Source organism: Cnephaeus nilssonii (genome assembly GCF_951640355.1).
Source record: "Cnephaeus nilssonii genome assembly, chromosome: 13".
Classification (NCBI taxonomy): Eukaryota; Metazoa; Chordata; class Mammalia; order Chiroptera; family Vespertilionidae; genus Cnephaeus; species Cnephaeus nilssonii.
The window spans coordinates 40795703-40816025 of NC_137084.1; the positions used below are offsets into that span (position 1 = coordinate 40795703).

Consider the following 20323-nt stretch of genomic DNA (forward strand, 5'->3'; position numbering starts at 1 on the left):
TCAGCAAAATTTCTTGTTCAAAGAAAACATCTGAATAACCTTCTCCTGAATTTTCTTTGTCTTAACACCATAAATGATGGGGTTGAGAGCGGGTGGTACCACCACATAAAGATTGGCAAGAAGAATATGTACATGGAGTGGTATGCTGTGGCCTCCAAATCGGTGAGCAAAGAATGAAAAAAAGGCTGGGGTATAGAATAGTAGGATAACACAGACATGGGAGCCACAAGTACTCAGAGCCTTGAGTCGAGTTTCTTGGGAAGGAATTCTAAACACAGTACAGAGTATAAGGGTATAGGAGATGATGATAAGCACTACATCCAGGCATGTGGAAAATAAGGCTACAATCACCCCATAGTAGATGTTGACTTTTATGCTATCACAAGATAACCTGGCAATGCCCATATGTTCACAGTATGAGTGATGAATAATGTTCTTCCCACAGTAAGTAAGCCGATAAACCAGAAAAACCAAGGGGAAGCAGATAAAGAAACTCCTAATCACAGATGCAATACCCATTTTTCCAATGACTGAGGGAGTGAGAATGGTAGTATATCTTAGTGGGTAACAGATGGCTACATAGCGGTCAAATGCCATGGCCAGTAATATGGCAGACTCTGCCACAAAGATGAAGTGAAGGAAAAACATCTGTGACACACAGCTACCAAAAGAAATACCCCCATCTTGAAACCAGAATATTGCTAGCATCTTTGGTGTGGTAACTGTGGAGAGAAAAATATCTGACAGGGCCAACATAGAGAGGAAAAGGTACATGGGTTCATGAAGACTATTTTCAGTGAAGATCAGAAATAGTAAGAGGGTGTTGCCCACAAGAGCAACTATATACATGGAACAGATGGGGATGGAGATCCAGGTATGTGCATCTTCCAGTCCTGGAATTCCAATCATGGTGTACCAAATGTCTCTAAGGATGGTAAGGTTTGAAGTCATCGTCTTTTACTGTGTCCTCTGATATTGAGACCTGAATTGAAAAGCTAGAGTGAGAGTAAGAGCAAAAATTAGAATGAGAGAGAAATTGAGAGAGAATAAGCAAAGTTATTTTATCCAGTTGAGGGTGAATCTTGGCATTGCAGTAAAGTTAATTACCTTAAGAAAGGACTGGTAGTCAGTAATTATTCAAGGATAATGGGCCAGATCAGCTTCATTGACATGAAAGTTACCAAATTTATAGGGCTAATGCTACTGGTAATTATAACGGTGATAACAATAGTAACAATAAACAGTTAATGGGTTTATAATTCCATGTGGGGACTATAGTCAATACATTATACTTATTGATTTAGCATCATTCAAGAAAGTCCCTTGTAAACTCTTGTACATCAGACTTTTCCTCCTTGTCTGACTGGTCATTTCTGGTGAGTAGTCATACTTTATTCCCTGGAGCCTCAGAAATAATATGTTCAGAATATGGGTGTGAATTTTAGGGGAGCTCATGACCTTTAAATCCTTGGAAATTATTATTCCTTTATTTTAATATGAAGTCTTTCATCATCAAATAAAAGTGACTTGGAGAAAGGAAATGGAAGTCTGGATAGTCCTGATTTTGCACAGTGCTGTATTCACTTAATGTTGTGCATATTAGAACCATGTTCTCTCTTTGCATATTTCCAGTATGCATGCATTTCAATTAAACTACTACTGTGCAAAGAAAGCACTCATATAATATTTGCAACTCAGCAAACAGTATCCTCTCATCTTCTTCACACACTTCATCCTGCCTCCATTCTCTTTTGCCTACAATGCCTTTTTTCTACTGTTTATTCCTTCCAATTTGTGTTTTAATGTTTGTGTTTTGCTTTCATTTTTCCCTTTTCTGCCCAAACTTGAGTATTATTACTACAAAATACAGATTTAATGCAATCCCCATAAAAATTCTAATGACATTTTAAAAAATATTTTTTATTGATTTCAGAGAGGAAGGGAGAGGGAGAGATAGAAACATATTGATGAGAGAAAATCATTGGTTGCCTCTTGCAAGTCCCCTACTGGGAATCGAGCCCACAATCCCTGTGACCCTTCAGTCCTCAGGCTGATGTCTATCCACTGAGCCAAACTGGCTAGGGATTTCTACTGCTCTTAAAGATGTTCTCAGGTGAGGATTAAAAAAAACAGCAACAATCCTATCTAATAAAAGAGTAATATGCAAATTGAACGTGTCTCTGCTACACCCACAAGCCACACCCACCAGCCCATCAGGAATGAGTATACAAATTAACCCAACCAAGATGGCTGTGGCCATGGAGAGAGCAGGAGGCTTGAGTTGCCCCTGGCAAAGGAGGAAGCCAAGCTTTCTGCCTGCCCTTGCCTGCCTTGACCTCCGCTCAAGGCTACAAAGTTTCAATTATAGAAGATAAATAAATCCCAGATCCCAGGGCCTCCGCTTGGGTCGCCGGAGGGCGTGGCCAGCCTGCAAACCACCACAGGCCCCTCTCCCAAGCCACCCCATGCCCCAAGGGAACTCCCACCCAGATCTGGGACACCCTTCAGGGCAAACCAGCCAGCCTCCACCCGTGTACCAGACCTCTATCCTATCTAATAAAAAAATAATATGCAAATTGACCATCACTCCAACACAAGATGGCTGCCCCCATGTGGTCAAAGATGACTGCCCCCATGTGGACACAAGATGGCCACCACAAGATGGCCAGCAGGGGAGGGCAGTTGGGAGGGACCAAGTCTGCAAGGGAGGGCAGTTGGGGGTGATCAGGCCAGCAGGGGAGGGCAGTTGGGAGGGACCAGGCCTGCAAGGGAAGGCAGTTGGGGGTGATCAAGCCTGCAGGGGAGGGCAGCTAGGGGTGACCAGGCTGGCAGAGGAGGGAAGTTGGGGGCGACTGGGCCTGCAGGGAAGGGCAGTTGGGGGGGACCCAGGCCTGCAGAGGAGGGCAGTTAGGGGTAACCAGGCCTGCAGGGGAGGGCAATTAGGGGCAAACAGGCTGGCAGGGGAGCAGTTAGGTATCAATCAGGCTGGCAGGAGAGTGGTTAGAGGGTGATCAGGCTGGCAGGCAGAAGCCTTTAGGGGCAATCAGGAAGGCAGGCAGGCAAGCAGTTGGGAGCCAGCAGTCCTGGATTGTGAGAGGGATGTCTGACTGCCCGTTTAGGCCTGATCCAAGTAGAAGATTGGAGAGGGTGCAGATGGGCTAAGGGACACCCCCTTCCCCCTTGTACAAATTTCATGCACCGGGCCTCTAGTAACTTATAAGGAAGAAAACATAGGTACTAAACTTTTGGATTTTGGTCTTAGAGAAGACTTTATTAATTTGACCCAAAGGCAAGGGAAGTAAAGGCAAAAATACTAGTAAATGAATGGGGATATATCAAACCAAAAATCTTTGCACAGCAAAAGAAACCACCAACAAAACAAAAAGGCAACCAACTGAATGGGAGAGAATATTTGCAAACAACAGCTCTGACAATGGGTTAATATTCAAAATATATAAAGAATTTATACAACTCAACACCAAACAAACGAACAATCTTTTTTTTTTTTTAAATGGGCAGGGGGCATGAACAGACACTTCTCCCAAGAAGACATACAAATAGCTAACTGATATATGAAAAGATGGTCCACTTCTCTAGCTATTAGGAAAATGCAAAGCAAAACTACAATGAGATACCATCTCACACCTGTTAGAATGGCTTTTATCAACAAAACAAGTAGTAACAAGTGTTGAAGAGAGTGTGTATCAAAAGGATCCCTCGTTCACCGCTGGTGGGAATGTAAACTGGTACAGCCACTATGGAAAACAGTATAAAGGTTACCTCTAAAATTAAAAATAATATTAGCATATGACCGTGCAATCTTTCTTATAGGCACCAACCTAAATATTTTGAAAACATTTATTCACAAAGGTATATACACCCTTATGTACATTGCAGCATTTTTCACAGTGGCCAAGACATGGAAACAACTAAAGTGTCCTTTGATAGATTACTGGATAAAGAATATGTGGTACATATATACAATGGCATACGATTCAGAATAAGAAAAGATGAACTACTGTTCTTTGCGACAACATGAATGGACCTTTTTAATATGCTAAGTGAAGTAAGTCAGAAAAAGCTAAGAACCATATGATTTCACTCATATGTGGGATATAAAATGGAAACTGATATTCACAGACAATAGTCTGGTGCATATCATAGCAAAGGGAGGCAGAGAGATAGTCAAGGATAAAGGGGACCAAATATTTGGTGGTGGACAATTATTTGATTTGGAGGGTTGGGCACACGATGCAATATACTGATCATGTATCATTAAAATGTACACTTGAAATCTATATAATCTTACTAACCAATGTCACCCAAATACATATAATTGAAAAAGATATTTTAAAACACTGAAAGCATGAGATAAGGAAGATATGTGTTTAAAAAAACTAAACGAAAGAGAATTTGAAGTGGTAGGTTAGATGAGGGATAAAAAAGTGTATTATTTTGAGACATACTATCTGGAAAAAATATTGATGTTACTGATATTATAAATTAGAGACAGAAATGCAAGATTTAAAGATGGTTGATGCAATTCTTTTTAAACTATTAATATGTCACATGTCTAAGAACCACTAGGAAATAAGTTTGGCAGACTCTCTTAAATTTAAAAACTGCACTGGAAAGAAAACTGGACTAGGCATGAGGCACTATTTGAGCTATAGCCTCAGCTATGCTACCAATGATTTGGGACCTTGATGGAAACATTTCACCATGCTGAACTGTCTTCTACATAGGTTAGAATGAAACTAGTTCATAAAGATGTAGCCTTCTAAAAAAGAAATCTAAAATTCAATCATGGACCAGGAGCTCAAAGCACACAAACAAATAAAAGCCAAAAAATAGTAGGCTGTTTATTTCAGTTCTACTGTAAGTCTATTTATTAGATTCAAAAAAGAATAAAGAAGAGAAGAATTCTGGATGTTAAATCTCTTCTTTAGCTGTATCTCAATCACATAGTGTATTTGATCACCTGGGCTTTTTAATCCAAAGGACACAATATAGTACATATTATTTATATCTTTGAATTAATTTTTGAGCATTTACCATGAGCTATATCCTGTGTTAACCAGTTTCTATAATTTAATCCTCACAAAATATCATTTGCTGATAATAATAACCCAACAATAATGGCTGCTAGAATGATCTCTAATTAACACACCAGGAAACTATGGCATGAGGAGGTTGAATAACTTGTCTAAGTTCACACAGCTAGTATCTAATCAAGCACAGATTCAAACTCAGATCATCTTGCTCTAAATCCCATGCTTTTAGTATACTGTTTAATTTTCCACCTTTGAGCAATCTCTTCTCCAAACTTTCTTCTCCTTTGGTTTCCTTAATCCCATTATGTTATTGTCTTCCTATGCTATTCTTATTTTTATTATTTCCAGTGTTGTTATATTATTATTGTTGTTGTTCCACTTCCCAATTGTTGCATTGAGAGCAGAATTTGAAGTTAAAATATTAGACCTTTACTAGTTTCCAGTGAAAGGTATTAGACCTTCACTAGTGACCAGTGTTGCTTACCAAAAAAGAAGTTTCACTAAATTCTCTTTTATCTTTTACCTCCTTTTCCCCAACCACTTATATCTCTCTCTCTCATACCTTTGGCTTCCAATTTATGTCATATTTTATCCTTTCCATTTTCTTTACCACCCTAACTCTACCCTGCCCAGATAGATAAGAACCCCCTACCCCAATAAAATGACAAAAATTATAAACTGGCATGATAGTCACTTGATATTCCTGCTCTTATTATCCTGTGAAATAGGCTTCTACACTTACTACATCTAGCCTTGTGTCTTAATTCCTTCTCTTTTTTTGAATGAAATGAAGCAAACCCATTTTTCCAAAGACAGATTTAGCCAGCAAGCAGACTTAAAGAAAATCACACAGAAATCTATGAGATAAAAACCTTAAAAAAAACACCTCAGTGATCTCTCTTCACTTATAGAGCATTATGCTAAGTGAAATAAGCCAGTCAAAGAAAGATAAATATCACATGATCTCACTCATTTATGGAATATAATGAACAACATAAACTGATGAACAAAAACGGATCCAGACAGAGAAACATCGATCAGACAATCAAACCTCAGAGGGAAGGTAGGGGAGGGTGGGGAGAGATCAACCAAAGGACTTGTATGCATGAATATAAGCCTAACCAATGGACACAGACAACAAGGGGAGTGAGGGCATGAGTAGGGGTGATGAGTGGGGGTAATAGGGGAATAAGGACACATATCTAACACCTTAATAAATAAAGAAATTTTTTAAAAAATTAAAAAGAAAAATAAATAAATAAATAAATAAATAAATAAATAAATAATATTATATACAAAGTTAAAAAAAGAAAGGAAAAAAAGAAAGAAAATCTTACTATAACAAAACCCCAGGCTCTTTTTTTCTGTTGAACCTCATTTTAGAATAATCCCAACTTTCACAAATAATTCTTAACCCTTTTCCATAGAAATTGGCTATTTCAAGAGTCATAAACCACCCTTTAACAAACCGTTTATTGATCCAAAAGATATAGTCTGGCGATTTCAATCAATAAAATAACAAATATAATTTGATAAGCCATGGCCTTGGGAAGGTGGCACAGCAGGGACATATATGATAGGGAAAAAGTCACAGGTCCTTTGCTCTGTATCAGGAGTGTGTCCAATCAAAAATCTGAGAAACATGGGACACCTTCTAAACTCAGCAGTAACCTACTGTCCAGTATGGAATATCAGGTGCTTATTACCTATTTTATTCCGCAGCTGCAGACTCACTGAGGTCCCATAAGCCAACTGTCTCTCCTTGGTCTAGGTCCCAGTGCTGTCTCAGAAGCTGGTGGTTCTATAGCTCTCTTTATCCCAGGAGAGCTAAGATCCCAGGAGAATGAGGGAATCCAGGAAGTGTTTGTGGTCTTCTGAGCTCTTGGTCCTTTTACTAAGATCAGGAAAGACCCAGTGAATAGTTACATAAGCTTGTGGGAAGAACATAATTCTTAGTCAGCCCTGGGGAATTAACAATAGCTCTATCAGAGGCAGTAATTCACGGGGAAACTGCTCTGACAGATACAAACAAATCATAGAAATATTAGCTATTGTTGAGGTTTCCACTTGCTAAATGTATGATTTTTTCTGAGAGTGTGATTATCAACCACAGCAGAAGGGTCTAGGTTTTAATGTTGAGGGGAGCATGCTTCTTAGGAATACTACCTCCAAAAAATGCAAAAGATCCATGGAGGGGGGAAATAGAGCAATTGATCATCAAATATTTCCAAGTCAAGTACAGATATATAAAGGAATATCTAATCATTGACTCCTATGCAGTGTCTAATATAACAAGGGAGAGGTATAAGTCCAGAAAAAATAGTCTTTAATATCAACTACCATTGCCATAAATTTATCATTTAAAGAACATTTTATGATATATATTTATTTTAAACCCACAAAGATTCCCAGTATTATCATTTGTTCATTGGCTTGATGAGGACATTGAAATCCAGAAAGTTGAATCATTTTGTTCCTTTGCACACATAGCAAGTAATCAAGCTGAAAATTAAATGCAGGTTCCCCATTGTCAAATCTCATGCTCTTCTTAAACAACATTTTGTTATTAATAAAAATTTAGAGTGGTCAAGTAGAAGAATAAGTGCTTTTTCCAAATCATAAAAGCATTCACTTGAAGCTAGAAAGTATTCAGACTACTTTATTCTTTTTATATGTGAAATACTATGCAAATAGTATAAAAATATATAGATTATACATATACTACATGGCAAAGATCCAACACTCCATTATATACATAAGTAAAGATTAAAGGATCCCAGCCAGTGTTGTTCAGTGGCTGAGTGTTAACCTATAAGCCAGGAGGTCACAGTTCCATTTCCTGTCAGGGCACATGCCCAATGTGGATCGTGCAGAGGCAACTGATCAATGATTCTCTCTCATCATTGATATTTCTATCTCTCTCTCCCTCTCTCTTCCTCTCTGAAATAAAAATATATTTATAAAAAGATTAAAGGAAAGGACCTAAATTGGAAGGAATGGAATAAATACATGTGGAATGAATCTATTTGTCTATCATCTATCTATCTATCTATCTATCTATCTATCTATCTATCTATCTATCTATCTATCATCTATCAATGTAGATATAGATGTATAATACCATGTAGCATCATTCAGATGTAATCTGACAGGGACTGACTATGCCCAGTGCCATAACTCTGACCCTGGTTCTTTCTGATGTCTATGTGTGTTTTGCCCCCAGGAATCCAATGTATTCCAGCACACCATGGATGAATCAGGGTCATGATTGATGATGCAACCCATAATAAATTGTGGTTTTAGGAAACTGAAAAGGCTACAAGACCTACCGTATTTTCCAGCGTATAAGACGACTGGGCATATAAGATTTTCCTGGGTTAAAAAGTCGTTTTATACGCCGGAAAATACAGTAGTCCAATATATCTAATCCATTATATCTAATCCCATCAATATAGTCCAATATACCGTATTTTCCAGCGTATAAAACGACTTTTTAACCCAGGAAAATCTTATACGCCCAGTCGTCTTATACGCCAGAAAGGGTATTATTGATCAATATAAAGAGATGTTTTAAGAGGCATGGCATTACAAGTTGTAATAGTGTTAATAACTTTTCTTTTTCTTATGATGAAAGATATGAATTTAGCAAGAAAGCGTGCATGTGATAATAAAGAACACAAAGAGATAGTTCTTAGAGTTTAACAGAAAAGAGATAGAGCTTAAACACCATGAAGAATTCTCCCATTCATTGGGTTGAACAATAAACAATATTTAAGTACTTTTCCTCTCTCCATTATTTTAAGTCTTTATTGATAAATACCTAACTATCCCTCGTGTGGGCCTATGGATTTTGCATTGCATGTTTTTAAAATCTTTATTGTTGAAAGTGTTATATATGTCCTCCTTTATCCCCCATTGACCTCTTCTAGCCTGCTCCTGTCTCCCACCCCAGGCCTATTGTCTATGTCCATGGATTATGCATATAAGTATTCAGGTCCTTTGGTTGATCTCTTCCCACCCACCCACCCTCTCACCTTCCCTCTTAGATTTGACAAAATAAAGTTCTTTATACTGGCAGGGTTCAACACAAATAAAATATACTTTTATATGGACATTTATATCTAGGAGTAGCCCTGATGTAGACCATAGTTATGGGGTACATATTAGCCTCTAGTGAGAACCAGGAATTCCTGGCAGGTTAATTCTTCTGTATAGTAAAGCCAGATACATTGGTGTGACCTAATATAACAGACATAAGTATTTCTTAAGTTAAATACAAGTATATAGTTATCAAATGTACTCTTTTATTTGCCTTCATAATTATACTTCAGACGCAGTATTAATTCTATGTCTAAGTTTTTTACTAGTGGAATACAGTTATAAAAACTAATGTTGTCTACAATTTCTAAAAACTATGTCTGTACTAGGTCTGTTTGTATTGATTAATTTTTCTCTTCATTATGCATTATATTTTCCTGCTTCTTTGCATGCATATTTCTAATTGGATGCCAGACATTGTGATTTTACCTTGGTGAGTATAAATAAAATTTATATATACTGATAATTTTTCCTAAAAACAAGTATTTGTATATCTATAAATATTCTGCTTTTACTTACTTTAAATATTTTTTTAATTTTTCAATTACAGTTAACATACAATATTATATTAGTTTCAGGTGTACAACCCAGTGATTAAAAATTATATATCTTATTAAGTGATCACCCCAATAAATCCAGTGCCTATCTGACACCACACATTGTTATTGTAATATTAATGACAATATTCCCTATGCCGCACTTTACAACCCCATGACTATTTTGTAACTGCCAATTTGTACTTCTTTTTTTAAAAAAAAAAATATTTTATTGAATTTTTACAGAGAGGAAGAGAGAGGGATAGAGAGCTAGAAACATCGATGAGAGAGAAACATCGATCAGCTGCCTCTTGCACACCCCCTACTGGGGATGTGCCCGCAACCAAGGTACATGCCCTTGACCAGAATCGAACCTGGGACCCTTGAGTCCGAAGGCCGACGCTCTATCCACTGAGCCAAACCGGTTTCGGCCAATTTGTACTTCTTAATCCCTTTACTTTTTTCACCCATCCTTCCAACCTTCTTCTCATCTGGCAACTGTCAAAATGTTCTCTGTATCTATGAGTCTGTTTCTGTTCTGCTTATTTGTTTACTTTGTTTTTAGTTCTACATATAAATGAAATAATATGGCATTTGTCTTCCTCTGTCTGACTTATTTCAATCAACACAATATCCTCTAGGTCCTTTCATGTTGTTGCAGATAGTATATTTTATTATTTTTTTAAGTCATCTTCCATTGTATATATACTTCTTCTTTATTCACCTACTAGGGGCCCAGTGCATGAATCCGTGCACCTTGAAAGGAACGGTGGGCCACAAGGCTGCAAGTGGGCACTGAGGTGGGTCTCGGCCCATCCTCCACGCCCCTGCCAGGCCCCTCCCATTGCAACCCTCCCCCCATTCCCCTTTCCCTGTCTGCTGGCAGCCCTGCTCCCAACCCCACCACTCTGCTCCCACGTGCTGACGGCGCCAGCCCCACTCACACCCACTGATAGTGCAGAGAAATTGGGGCTGGCATCAGCAGCAGGTGTGAGTGGGGCTGGCGCTGTCAGTGGGTGCGAACAGCGGCTGCTGCCCCAATCACTCTCAGGAGCAGGGAGAGGTGGAGAAGCCCTCAAGAGCAATCAGAGACAGCAGCAGGTGCGAGCTGCAGCTCAGGCACTGGCAGCGGGTGCGAGCGCTGGGTGGGACCATGGCACGTGGGTGCAAAGAATTTTCAGTAACCATCAGAGGCTCACCCCGATGATAGTGACTGGCACCCCACCTTGGTCTGGCACCCCCGCTCACTTTGCTCCACCATCCCACCACACCTGATGCCCCCCATGTTCGGTGTTCTGCTGCAAATGCTTGCCATATTCTGCGCGTGCCCCCTGGTGGTCAGAGCACATCATAACGACCAGTTGTTTGGTTGTTGTGTTGTTCAGTCTATTTTCATATTAGGGTTTTATATACATAGATTGATGGACACTTAGGTTGCTTCCATATCTTGGCTACTGTAAATAATGCTGCAATGAACATATGAATGTTATGTCTTTTTGATTTAGTGTCTTGTGTTTCTTTGGATAAATACCCAGAAGTAGAATTGTTGGGTCATCCTTTGTCTCTTGTTATATAATCTTTTTTAAAGTCTATTTTTGTCTAGTATAGGTATTGCTACCCCAGATTTTTTATTTGTTTCCATTTTCATGACATCTTTTTCCATTCCTTTTGTGTCTTTTGATCTGAAGTGAGTTCCTTAGACAGCAAAAGAGTCTTGTTTTGTTATTCATTCAGCCTCTGCAATTATTTTATTATTATTACTAGGAGCCCAGTGTGCGAATTCGCACGACGCCACCCACCCATCTGCAGCCCTGCCTTGACATCCAAACCTGTCCACACAGAGCTCCAATGCGCCTGGCCCAGCCCCCAAAACCTCTGGCCTTCTCTGGCCACTTCAAGCCCTGCCCTCAGTCCCTCAAGTCTCCTTGGGCTGGTCCAGCCTTCTCTGGGTGCCTCCCCATTTCCGCCCCATCTCTGGAGCAATGCAGAGGCTCTACCCTGTCATGGCACCAGAAGAGAGTGTGGAAGCCTCCTGCCTGCTGCTCTGTGCTCTTTCCCCTGGCACGTGGGTTGCAGGGCACTCAGAGTGAGAGCGGTGGGTGGCGAAGAACTGCTGAGGGGGCGCTATGGGCTCTCACCCCTGCCCTCCCCAGCACAGGATGGTCCCGCCTCCTCCGGGCGCCTCCCTGTTTCCACCCCATCTCTGGAGCAACACCCCAGCCCATATGCTATTGACCTGGTCATTACCTGTTACGGCGTATCAACCATTAGAATATTAGCTCTTTTTTTAAAAAATATATTTTATTGATTTTTCACAGAGAGGAAGGGTGAGTGATAGAGAGTTAGAAACATCAAAGAGAGAGAGATATCGACCAGCTGCCTCCTGCACACCTCCTACTGGGGATGTGCCCGCAACCAATGTACATGCCCTTGACAGGAATCGAACCTGGGACCTTCCAGTCCGCAGACCGACGCTCTATCCACTGAGCCAAACCGGCTTCGGCAGAATATTAGCTCTTTATTAGTATAGATCAGTGGTCAGCAAACTCATTAGTCAACAAAGCCAAATATCAACAGTACAACAATTGAAATTTCTTTTGAGAGCCAAATTTTTTAAACTTAAACTTCTAATGCCACTGCTTCAAAATAGACTCGCCTAGGCCATGGTATTTTGTGGAAGAGCCACACTCAAGGGGCCAAAGAGTCACATGTGGCTCGCGTACCACAGTTTGCCGACCACTGGTATAGATTATTAATGCACTTTATTTTTTTAAAAGACTGGATTCATACAATTTCAACCAAACTGGCTACTTACTACATCTGTTTCTCTTTGAAGTGCTTATCTACAATGCATTGGGACTAGGGGCAAAACTCAACATTGCTAGATTTTTCCATAGAGAGCTTAAGAAATTATTTTATTTTTCTTTCTTATCCTCCCATTGCCTCCTCACCACACCTCCCACTCATGCCCTCATCCCCCTGGTGTCTGTGTCCATTGTTTATGCTTATATGCATGTATACAAGTCCTTAGGTTGATCTCTCCCCTTTATCCCCACCCTCCCCTACCTTTCCTCTGAGTTTTGAGCACCTGATCGATGCTTCTCTGTCTCTGGATCTGTTTTTCTTAATCAGTTTATGTTGTTCATTATAATCCACAAATGAGTGAAATCATGTGGTATTTATCTTTCTCGGACTGACTTATTTCACTTAGCATAATGCTCTCCAGTTCCATCCATGCTGTTGCAAATGGTAGGAGTTCCTTCCTTTTTACAGCAGTGTAGTATTCCATTGTGTACATGTGCTACGGTTTTTTAAACCACTCATCTGCTGATGGGTACTTAGGCTGTTTACAAATCTTAGCTATTGTAAATTGTGCTGCTGTGAACATAGGGGTGCATATATCCTTTCTGATTGGTGTTTCTAGTTTCTTGGAATATATTCCTAAAAGTCAGATCACTGGGTCAAATGGAAGTTTCATTTTTAGTTTTTTTAGGAAATCCCATACTGTTCTCCACAATGGCTGCACCAGTCTGCATTCCCACCAGCAGTGCCTGAGGGTTCTTTTTTCTCCGCATCCTCACCAGCACTTGGCAGTTCTTGATTTGTTGATGATAGCCATTCTGACAGGTATGAGATGGTACCTCATTTTTATTTTGATTTGAATTTCTCAGATGATTAGTGACTTTGAGCATGTTTTCATGTCTCTTGGCCTTGTGAATATCCTTTTTCGAAAAGTGTCTATTTAGGTCCTTTGCCCATTTTTTGATTGGGTTGTTTATCTTCCTTTTGTCAAGTTGTATGAGTTCCCTGTAAATATTGGAGATAACATTGGCAAATATGTTCTCCCATGCAGTGGGCTTTCTTGTTGTTTTGTTGATGGTTTCTTTTGCTGTGCAGAAGCTTTTTATTTTGATGTAGTCCCATTTGTTTATTTTCTCTTTAGTTTCCATAGCCCTAGGAGCTGTATCGGTGAAGATATTGCTTTGGCATATGTCTGAGATTTTGCTGCCTGTGGATTCCTCTAAGATTTTTATGGTTTCCCCTCCCCCATCTGCATGTCTTTTGATGGAGACTCAGATATAGATCCCACCTGCTGGTTCTGTGGAGGAAAGGCCCAGAAAAGAACAATGGTTTCTTCCAGCACTTTTCTCTGGGATAAAGCTGTTCTTCCAGCTCTTGCCCCAATGACAGACAACTCAGTTCCACTCTGCATGCTGTTGGTGCCCCAGTACACAGTGAGTGAGTTTGAGTAATTCTGTGCGGGGCCTCTATAAGAGAAAATCCTGGAACTCCAGCAGCCCTTATTCTCACTTAGCCAGAATCCATACTGTTTTTACAGCCAATAGCTGTGGGGAGTTTTTTTTGTGTGTGTTGTTGTTGTGTGTTTTTTTGTAGTACTTGAAACTGTGGGCTGAGGGCCTGGTGTGGAGCTGGGACTTCTTACTCTTCAGGGGGGACCTCTGCATTTGATACATCCCTTCTGATTATTTTCTGCCACTTGTGGATTTAGGACCAGCCTTTTCCTTGTCTTCACCTCCCCCACATGTCCCCATGCGGCTTCTTTTTTACATCTTTAGTTGTAGGACTTCAGTTAGATTTCAGATGGTTCTGAATGATGTTGTTCAGTAGTTTAGTTGTAATTGTGATGTGGTTATGGGAGGATTCAAGTACTGCATTTACTTATATCATCATCTTAACCAGAATCTCCTATAAATATTCTTAAATTTTGTTTTGATATACATTTATATTACCTGGAAACAGATCTTTAAGGTCTTGTGGTTAAGATATGTCGGGCATGAGCCCTAGCCAGTTTGGCTCACTGGATAGAGCTTTGGCCCATGGACTGAAGCGTCCTGGATTCAATTCCAGTCAAGGGCATGTATGTTGGTTACAGGTTCCCCAGCCCTGGTCGGAGTGCGTTGAGGAGGTGACCAATCAATGTCTCTCTCACTTCGATATTTCTCTCTGTCTCTCCCTCTCCTTCCCACTTTCTCTAAAATCCAATGAAAAAATATCCTAATGTGAGGATTAATTTAAAAAAAAAATTGTCAGGCATGACCAGACAACATTTAACTTAAAACCAGCTAATAATTACTACCCACTACTTGGACTTTATTCTTCAAAATCTTCTACTTAATTATATTCTGTGAACTATGAGTTATTTCACTGTGGCTGTGAACAGGCCATGTGTGACTATTGGGTTTGATTCCTCTTATACTTTTGTGGTCATTTCTTTGGCTTCAGTTAGTTTCTTTACGCATATGCACTGGTCAGTGACCTGTTAAATATTTGAGGGAGACTGCAATATTGTGATTCATAAGAAATATATACATTTGGTTTTTCTGATGAACAAATACAGTTTTAATTTATTTTATCTTCATTCATGGTTCCTGCCTCACGATTCCTCAAACCCATGACATTTTCTAAGAACAATGGGAACATCTTTTGTTACATTTGATCTCTTGTCCTCAGCTCCTGAAATCACTTCAGAGCCATTAAAGTGAAACAAGTGTTGCTTGTTATTCATTACATGCCCATTTTCCCCACTATGTTAATGGGATGACTTTTAGAAAGCCAGGGATTCTTTGCCAGGGAAACCAACCATGTATTCAAAGGGTGGAACTTTCATGCCCTCACCCCCCTGGTGTCTGTGTCCATTGGTTAGGCTTATATGCATGCATACAAGTCCTTTGGTTAATCTCTCTCCCTTACCACCATCCTCCCCTACCTTCCCTCTGAGGTTTGAGCATCTGATCAATGCTTCTCCATCTCTGTTTTTGTTCATCAGTTTATGTTGTTCATTATAAATGAGTGAGATCATGTGATATTTATCTTTCTCTGACTGACTTATTTCGCTTAGCAAATGCTCTCCAGGTCCATCCATGCTGTTGCAAAGTGTAGAAGTTCTTTCTTTTTACAGCAGCGTAGTATTCCACTGTGTAGATGTACCAAAGGTTTTTAATACACTCTATTGCTGATGGGCACTTACTGGTAGGCTGTTTCCATTTCTCAGCTATTGTAAATTGTGCTGCTATGAACATAGGGGTGCATATATCACTTCTGATTGGAATGAGAGTGGGGTGAAGAAGGCAATTGGGGGTGGTGGTTAAGGACACATATGTAATACCTTAATCAATAAAGAAAAAAAAATTGTTTAAAAAAAAGGGTGAAACTTTGAGTTCCATCCCCTGATTTTTGGAGAGGGCTAGAGATTGAATCAATTACCAATGATTAATATCTTAATCTGCCCTGCTTATGTAATGAAGCCTTCATTAAAACAAAAAAAAGCGGGGGGGGGGGGGGAATCTAGAGAGCTCCCAGGTTGGAACACTTCATATGCCACTATCTAGGCCCCAAACTCCACAAGCTCCTTTTTCTGAGACTTTACATATATATTCATTTGGCTGTTGACTCATATTCTTTTACCCTTTGGAATAAATTGATAATCTAATTATCAGGTTTTCTTAGTTATGTGAGCTGCTCAAGCAAATTAATTGAACCCGAGGAGCAGGTAATGGGAACTTCTAATTTACAACCAGTTAGTCAGAAATACAAGTAACAACCTAAACTTGAAATTAGTGCCTGCATTAAACCCCTGGGTTGCAGCGGGGAGTAGGGGGAGACAGGTAGGACACTGCAATCTTTACACAGTTGGTCAAGCACAGGTAACAATATGGACTTGCAAATTGAATCCTTGAGTGGAGGATGGTCGTGTGGGACTGAGCTCTTAATGTATGAAATCTAATGCTATCTGCAGGTAGAAAGTATCTGAATTGACTTGAATTGTTGGAGAGTTGCTCCTTGATGGTGTGGGAAACCTCCCCACTCCCCAAATGGTAATTGATGTCAGAAATTTTGCAAGGACCGTCTGCAAACTTCCAGGAATCTCTCTATGTGAAGTTAGTTCTCTCTTCTCCTGTGCTATGTTTAATGGACTCTAAAAACTTTGGTCTTCTTTCATTCTCAGCTATTGTTCTGCAACTCAGGAAGTTCATGGGCTCTATCTGGATTTCTGCTACCATAGCCTGGAAACTATCTCAAAGCAGTGAGCTGAGGCAATTGTAATATTTATTTTATTTATTTATCTAGTATATTTTTCTGTCCCTCAGCGATTATAGTTCTTTGTTGCCAGATATTCATTGTCTTGAAAACTATTGCTTTATACATTTTATCTTAATTATTTTGGTTGTTTTGGATTGGAATATACATTCAATCTCTCCTACTCTACTTTGACCAAAAGCAAAATTCCCCATCACCATTAATTCTTCATTGATCACATATACATTGAATAACTTCTACTAGTATATGCTCAGTACCATCCTAGGGTTCCTAATAAAATAGGAAATAAAGACTAACACTTTGAAAGGAGAGAAAAAAGTTACAGTCACAGGGAGGACATAATAAAACCTTACAAGAGAGGAAAAATAAATTACAAATAGCAGCTTTACAGAAAAAAGGGCAAGAAAACTAAAACTTTTAATGAGACCATGGTAACTCAGTTTAACATAAATTATCCTATACTTCTAAAAAAATGCAGTTGACAATGATGTGAAATAATATGGTAATGGGCATACATAACAATGGTAATGATAAAAATCATTTTTAACACTAAGCCTCTCAGAAAATAGCGAATTACATCTTCAAATGATTTATCTCTGAAATAATCAAAACTAAACCTGGATTCTTAAGAGTCACTTAGGGCTGAAACCGGTTTGGCTCAGTGGATAGAGCATCAGCCTGTGGACTCAAGGGTCCCAGGTTCGATTCCAGTCGAGGGCATGTACCTTGGTTGCGGGCACATCCCCAGTGGCAACTGATCGATGTTTCTAACTCTCTATCCCTCTCTCTTCCTCTCTGTAAAAAATCAATAAAATATATTTAAAAAAAAAGAGTCACTTAGGAAAAATCACTTCTAAAGAAGAGCTCATCACATATTTACGGTGAACAGTTGCTATACAACTGGTTTCAAGCTTGAATGTGTGATTAATTATAAAGACTCTGGAGCAGGGGTCCTCAAACATTTTAAACAGGGGGCCAGTTCACTGTCCCTCAGACCGTTGGAGGGCCGGACTATAGTTTAAAAAAAAACTATGAACAAATTCCTATGCACACTGCACATATCTTATTTTGAAGTAAAAAAACAAAACGGCAAAAACACCCGCATGTCGCCCGCGGGCCGTAGTTTGAGGATGCCTGCTCTGGAGTGTTGAGAAAAGCAAGTTTGGTACGGCCTTGCTTCCAAATAATTTGTTTTTGTGACATCTCATGTGTAGCACATTTAAACCACTATCTCATGAGAATAGTTTAATAACCTCCCTCTGGCACCTTCCGCCTAAGATTCTCTATTGCAATAAAGAACTCTGGTTGGTGCTGGGCATATATACATCTATGAGAGGCTTCTAACATCTCATAAGAAACCATCCAATCTCTGTCTATGCCAAGGAGAATGACAGGAAAAGAGAAGAATCATGCTGCTTAACTCACTTGTCAACCCATACTAAGTGTGCTGGTTTCATGAAGAGTTTGCAAAACATATAGAATAACTGTTGGATTTATATTCTTTAAAATAACAGGCAGAAAAAAAAAATAACAGGCAGCATCGTCTTTAGGAGTTTTCCATAAATTCACAAGTCGTGGGAGCTCACTGTCCTTACAAAGAAAAGAAAATGAAGAGTTGGGAAAAGGTGATAGTACAGAAGTTTAATTGGACAATCATGAAGAGTGTTATAGAGTTCAAGGTTAACTTGTAATAATTCACAGTACATATGTAAGAGGTCAAGGTCTTTTTGCGGGCTCTGGGACATGACTGGAGAAATTATATGCCTTAGAAGGATTTTTCAGGAGATTGAAAGTGGGACATATTTAATTGGAATAGTTAACTTTCTTTTGGATCTCCAGATAAAGTCTGTAAAGTATCTTTCTGGCTAGGATGAGTAACCCAGCACAGATAAGTGAAAACCCTGCAAAGGATAACTGGAAATTGAGCACATTGATAAACAGAATTTACTAGTATATTCTCTATCTGATTATACATCTTTCTTGCTCTCCTTTCAGATTTAGTGGCATATATTCTTCAGTTCTAAATAAGCCTCTGTAGGAAGAATGACCCCCCCAAAAATATGTTTTACATCAGAGTTTAAAAGGAAGCCTGGATTACTGGTGAGTTTTAAATCTTTGCTGGGGGTTAGCAACTATATGATACAGTGGGATTCTTTAAATATGTAATTTATTTGCTTAAGCAAAATTTATTATGTGCTTTCTATACAGTTTTAGATTCTCATTATTGTGTGATATGTGAAGAGTAAAAAGCCTATCTTACAAGGATTTAAATTCAAATTTGATAAGGGAAACTCATTCAGTTAACAGTTGGAATATGATATCAAATCATATGTGGTAAATGATAGATGTAAGAAAAAAATCAATATATTCTATAAGGATTTAATGGCTAGAGAAATTTTTCTAATATGAAATACTCATGGAAAAATTATATAAGATGTTGGCTATAGACTGATTTTTAAGCAATGAATTTAATTACTATCAGTTGAGATAAAGCATGATCACATTTGAGATTACATCAGGAAGTGTGCAAATATTCTGATGTGGAAATGATTAAGTCTTGTATGGTGGTATTAAGAAACCAACCTGGCTAGAATGGAGAGTGACTAGAAAAAAATTGTTAGTTGAAGCAAAAAAACATCCTTATTGAAAAGGGCTAGGCATATAGGCACAAGGAGTATTAAAAAGTAGAGGCAATAAAATGAACTAAGTATATACTTCAGTTTTACATGGGTAGTTGCAGGGGTGTTGATGGTAGCATTGATGTTTTTGGTGCTTGTATTGACTGGTTCAGTGACAAAAACAGAAGGGAAAGAGAAGTGTCAAAGAAGAGAATGAATTCTAAGATATTCTGGAAGATACTTAAAGCAAAGGGAGGAAAGCTGGTTATATCAAAAGATATTTTGAATTGTGTTTAAGGAATTATTTGTTAATGTTTTATATTATTCTAACACCAGCTAAGAAGTAATGACAATATCCACTTTGATAATTTTATCACTTTTTTGTATTTTGAAAAATCAATATATTAATTTAAAACAACCTAGAAATTAATTGTATAAATGGTATCACATGAATTTTTGAATGCCTTGGGGGATCATGTGGGTTATTAAAATATCCAGTGCTTTATTTCTGCATGTAAATAACAGGAAAAATGCCCAGGTTTCCAGATTCCTGAATATTATTAGGCATTATGTTTATGTGGATAAAGTGCAGAAACTTTTTTTAAAGATTCAGCTAAGGTGAGTAAATATAAAATTAGATGCAAACATAATTAAATAGAGAAATAGAAAGCATTCTGAGAATACTATTTTTCTAAACTTTGGATAGAAACAAAAGTATGTCCTTACTTTTCATTGTCACTTGATCAATGATTAAAGTGTTATAAGCCAAAAAAAACTCTAGTCACTAACATTTTAAAAGCATTTATCAATTATCTTAATTTCAGGTAGTTATTCTGATAGGTTTGGAAACATCTTAGGATCAATACTTGATATAAAGATGCCTAGGAGTAGTACTGTCCAGAGGAGTTACATGGATTATGTCCTACTGATTTAAAATGTATGTTTTTCTTTCAATAGG

General features: G+C 38.7%; 1 protein-coding gene across 1 annotated transcript; it reads right to left on the reverse strand.

Moving 5' to 3' along the window:
- On the reverse strand, positions 1-951 carry LOC307109567 (olfactory receptor 52Z1P-like; the record flags this gene model as incomplete). Its single annotated transcript, XM_079788380.1, has 1 exon — positions 1-951. One exon carries the CDS (start codon positions 949-951, stop codon positions 1-3), a length of 951 nt encoding a protein of 316 aa, XP_079644506.1.
- Between the last annotated feature and the right edge of the window lie 19372 nt (positions 952-20323).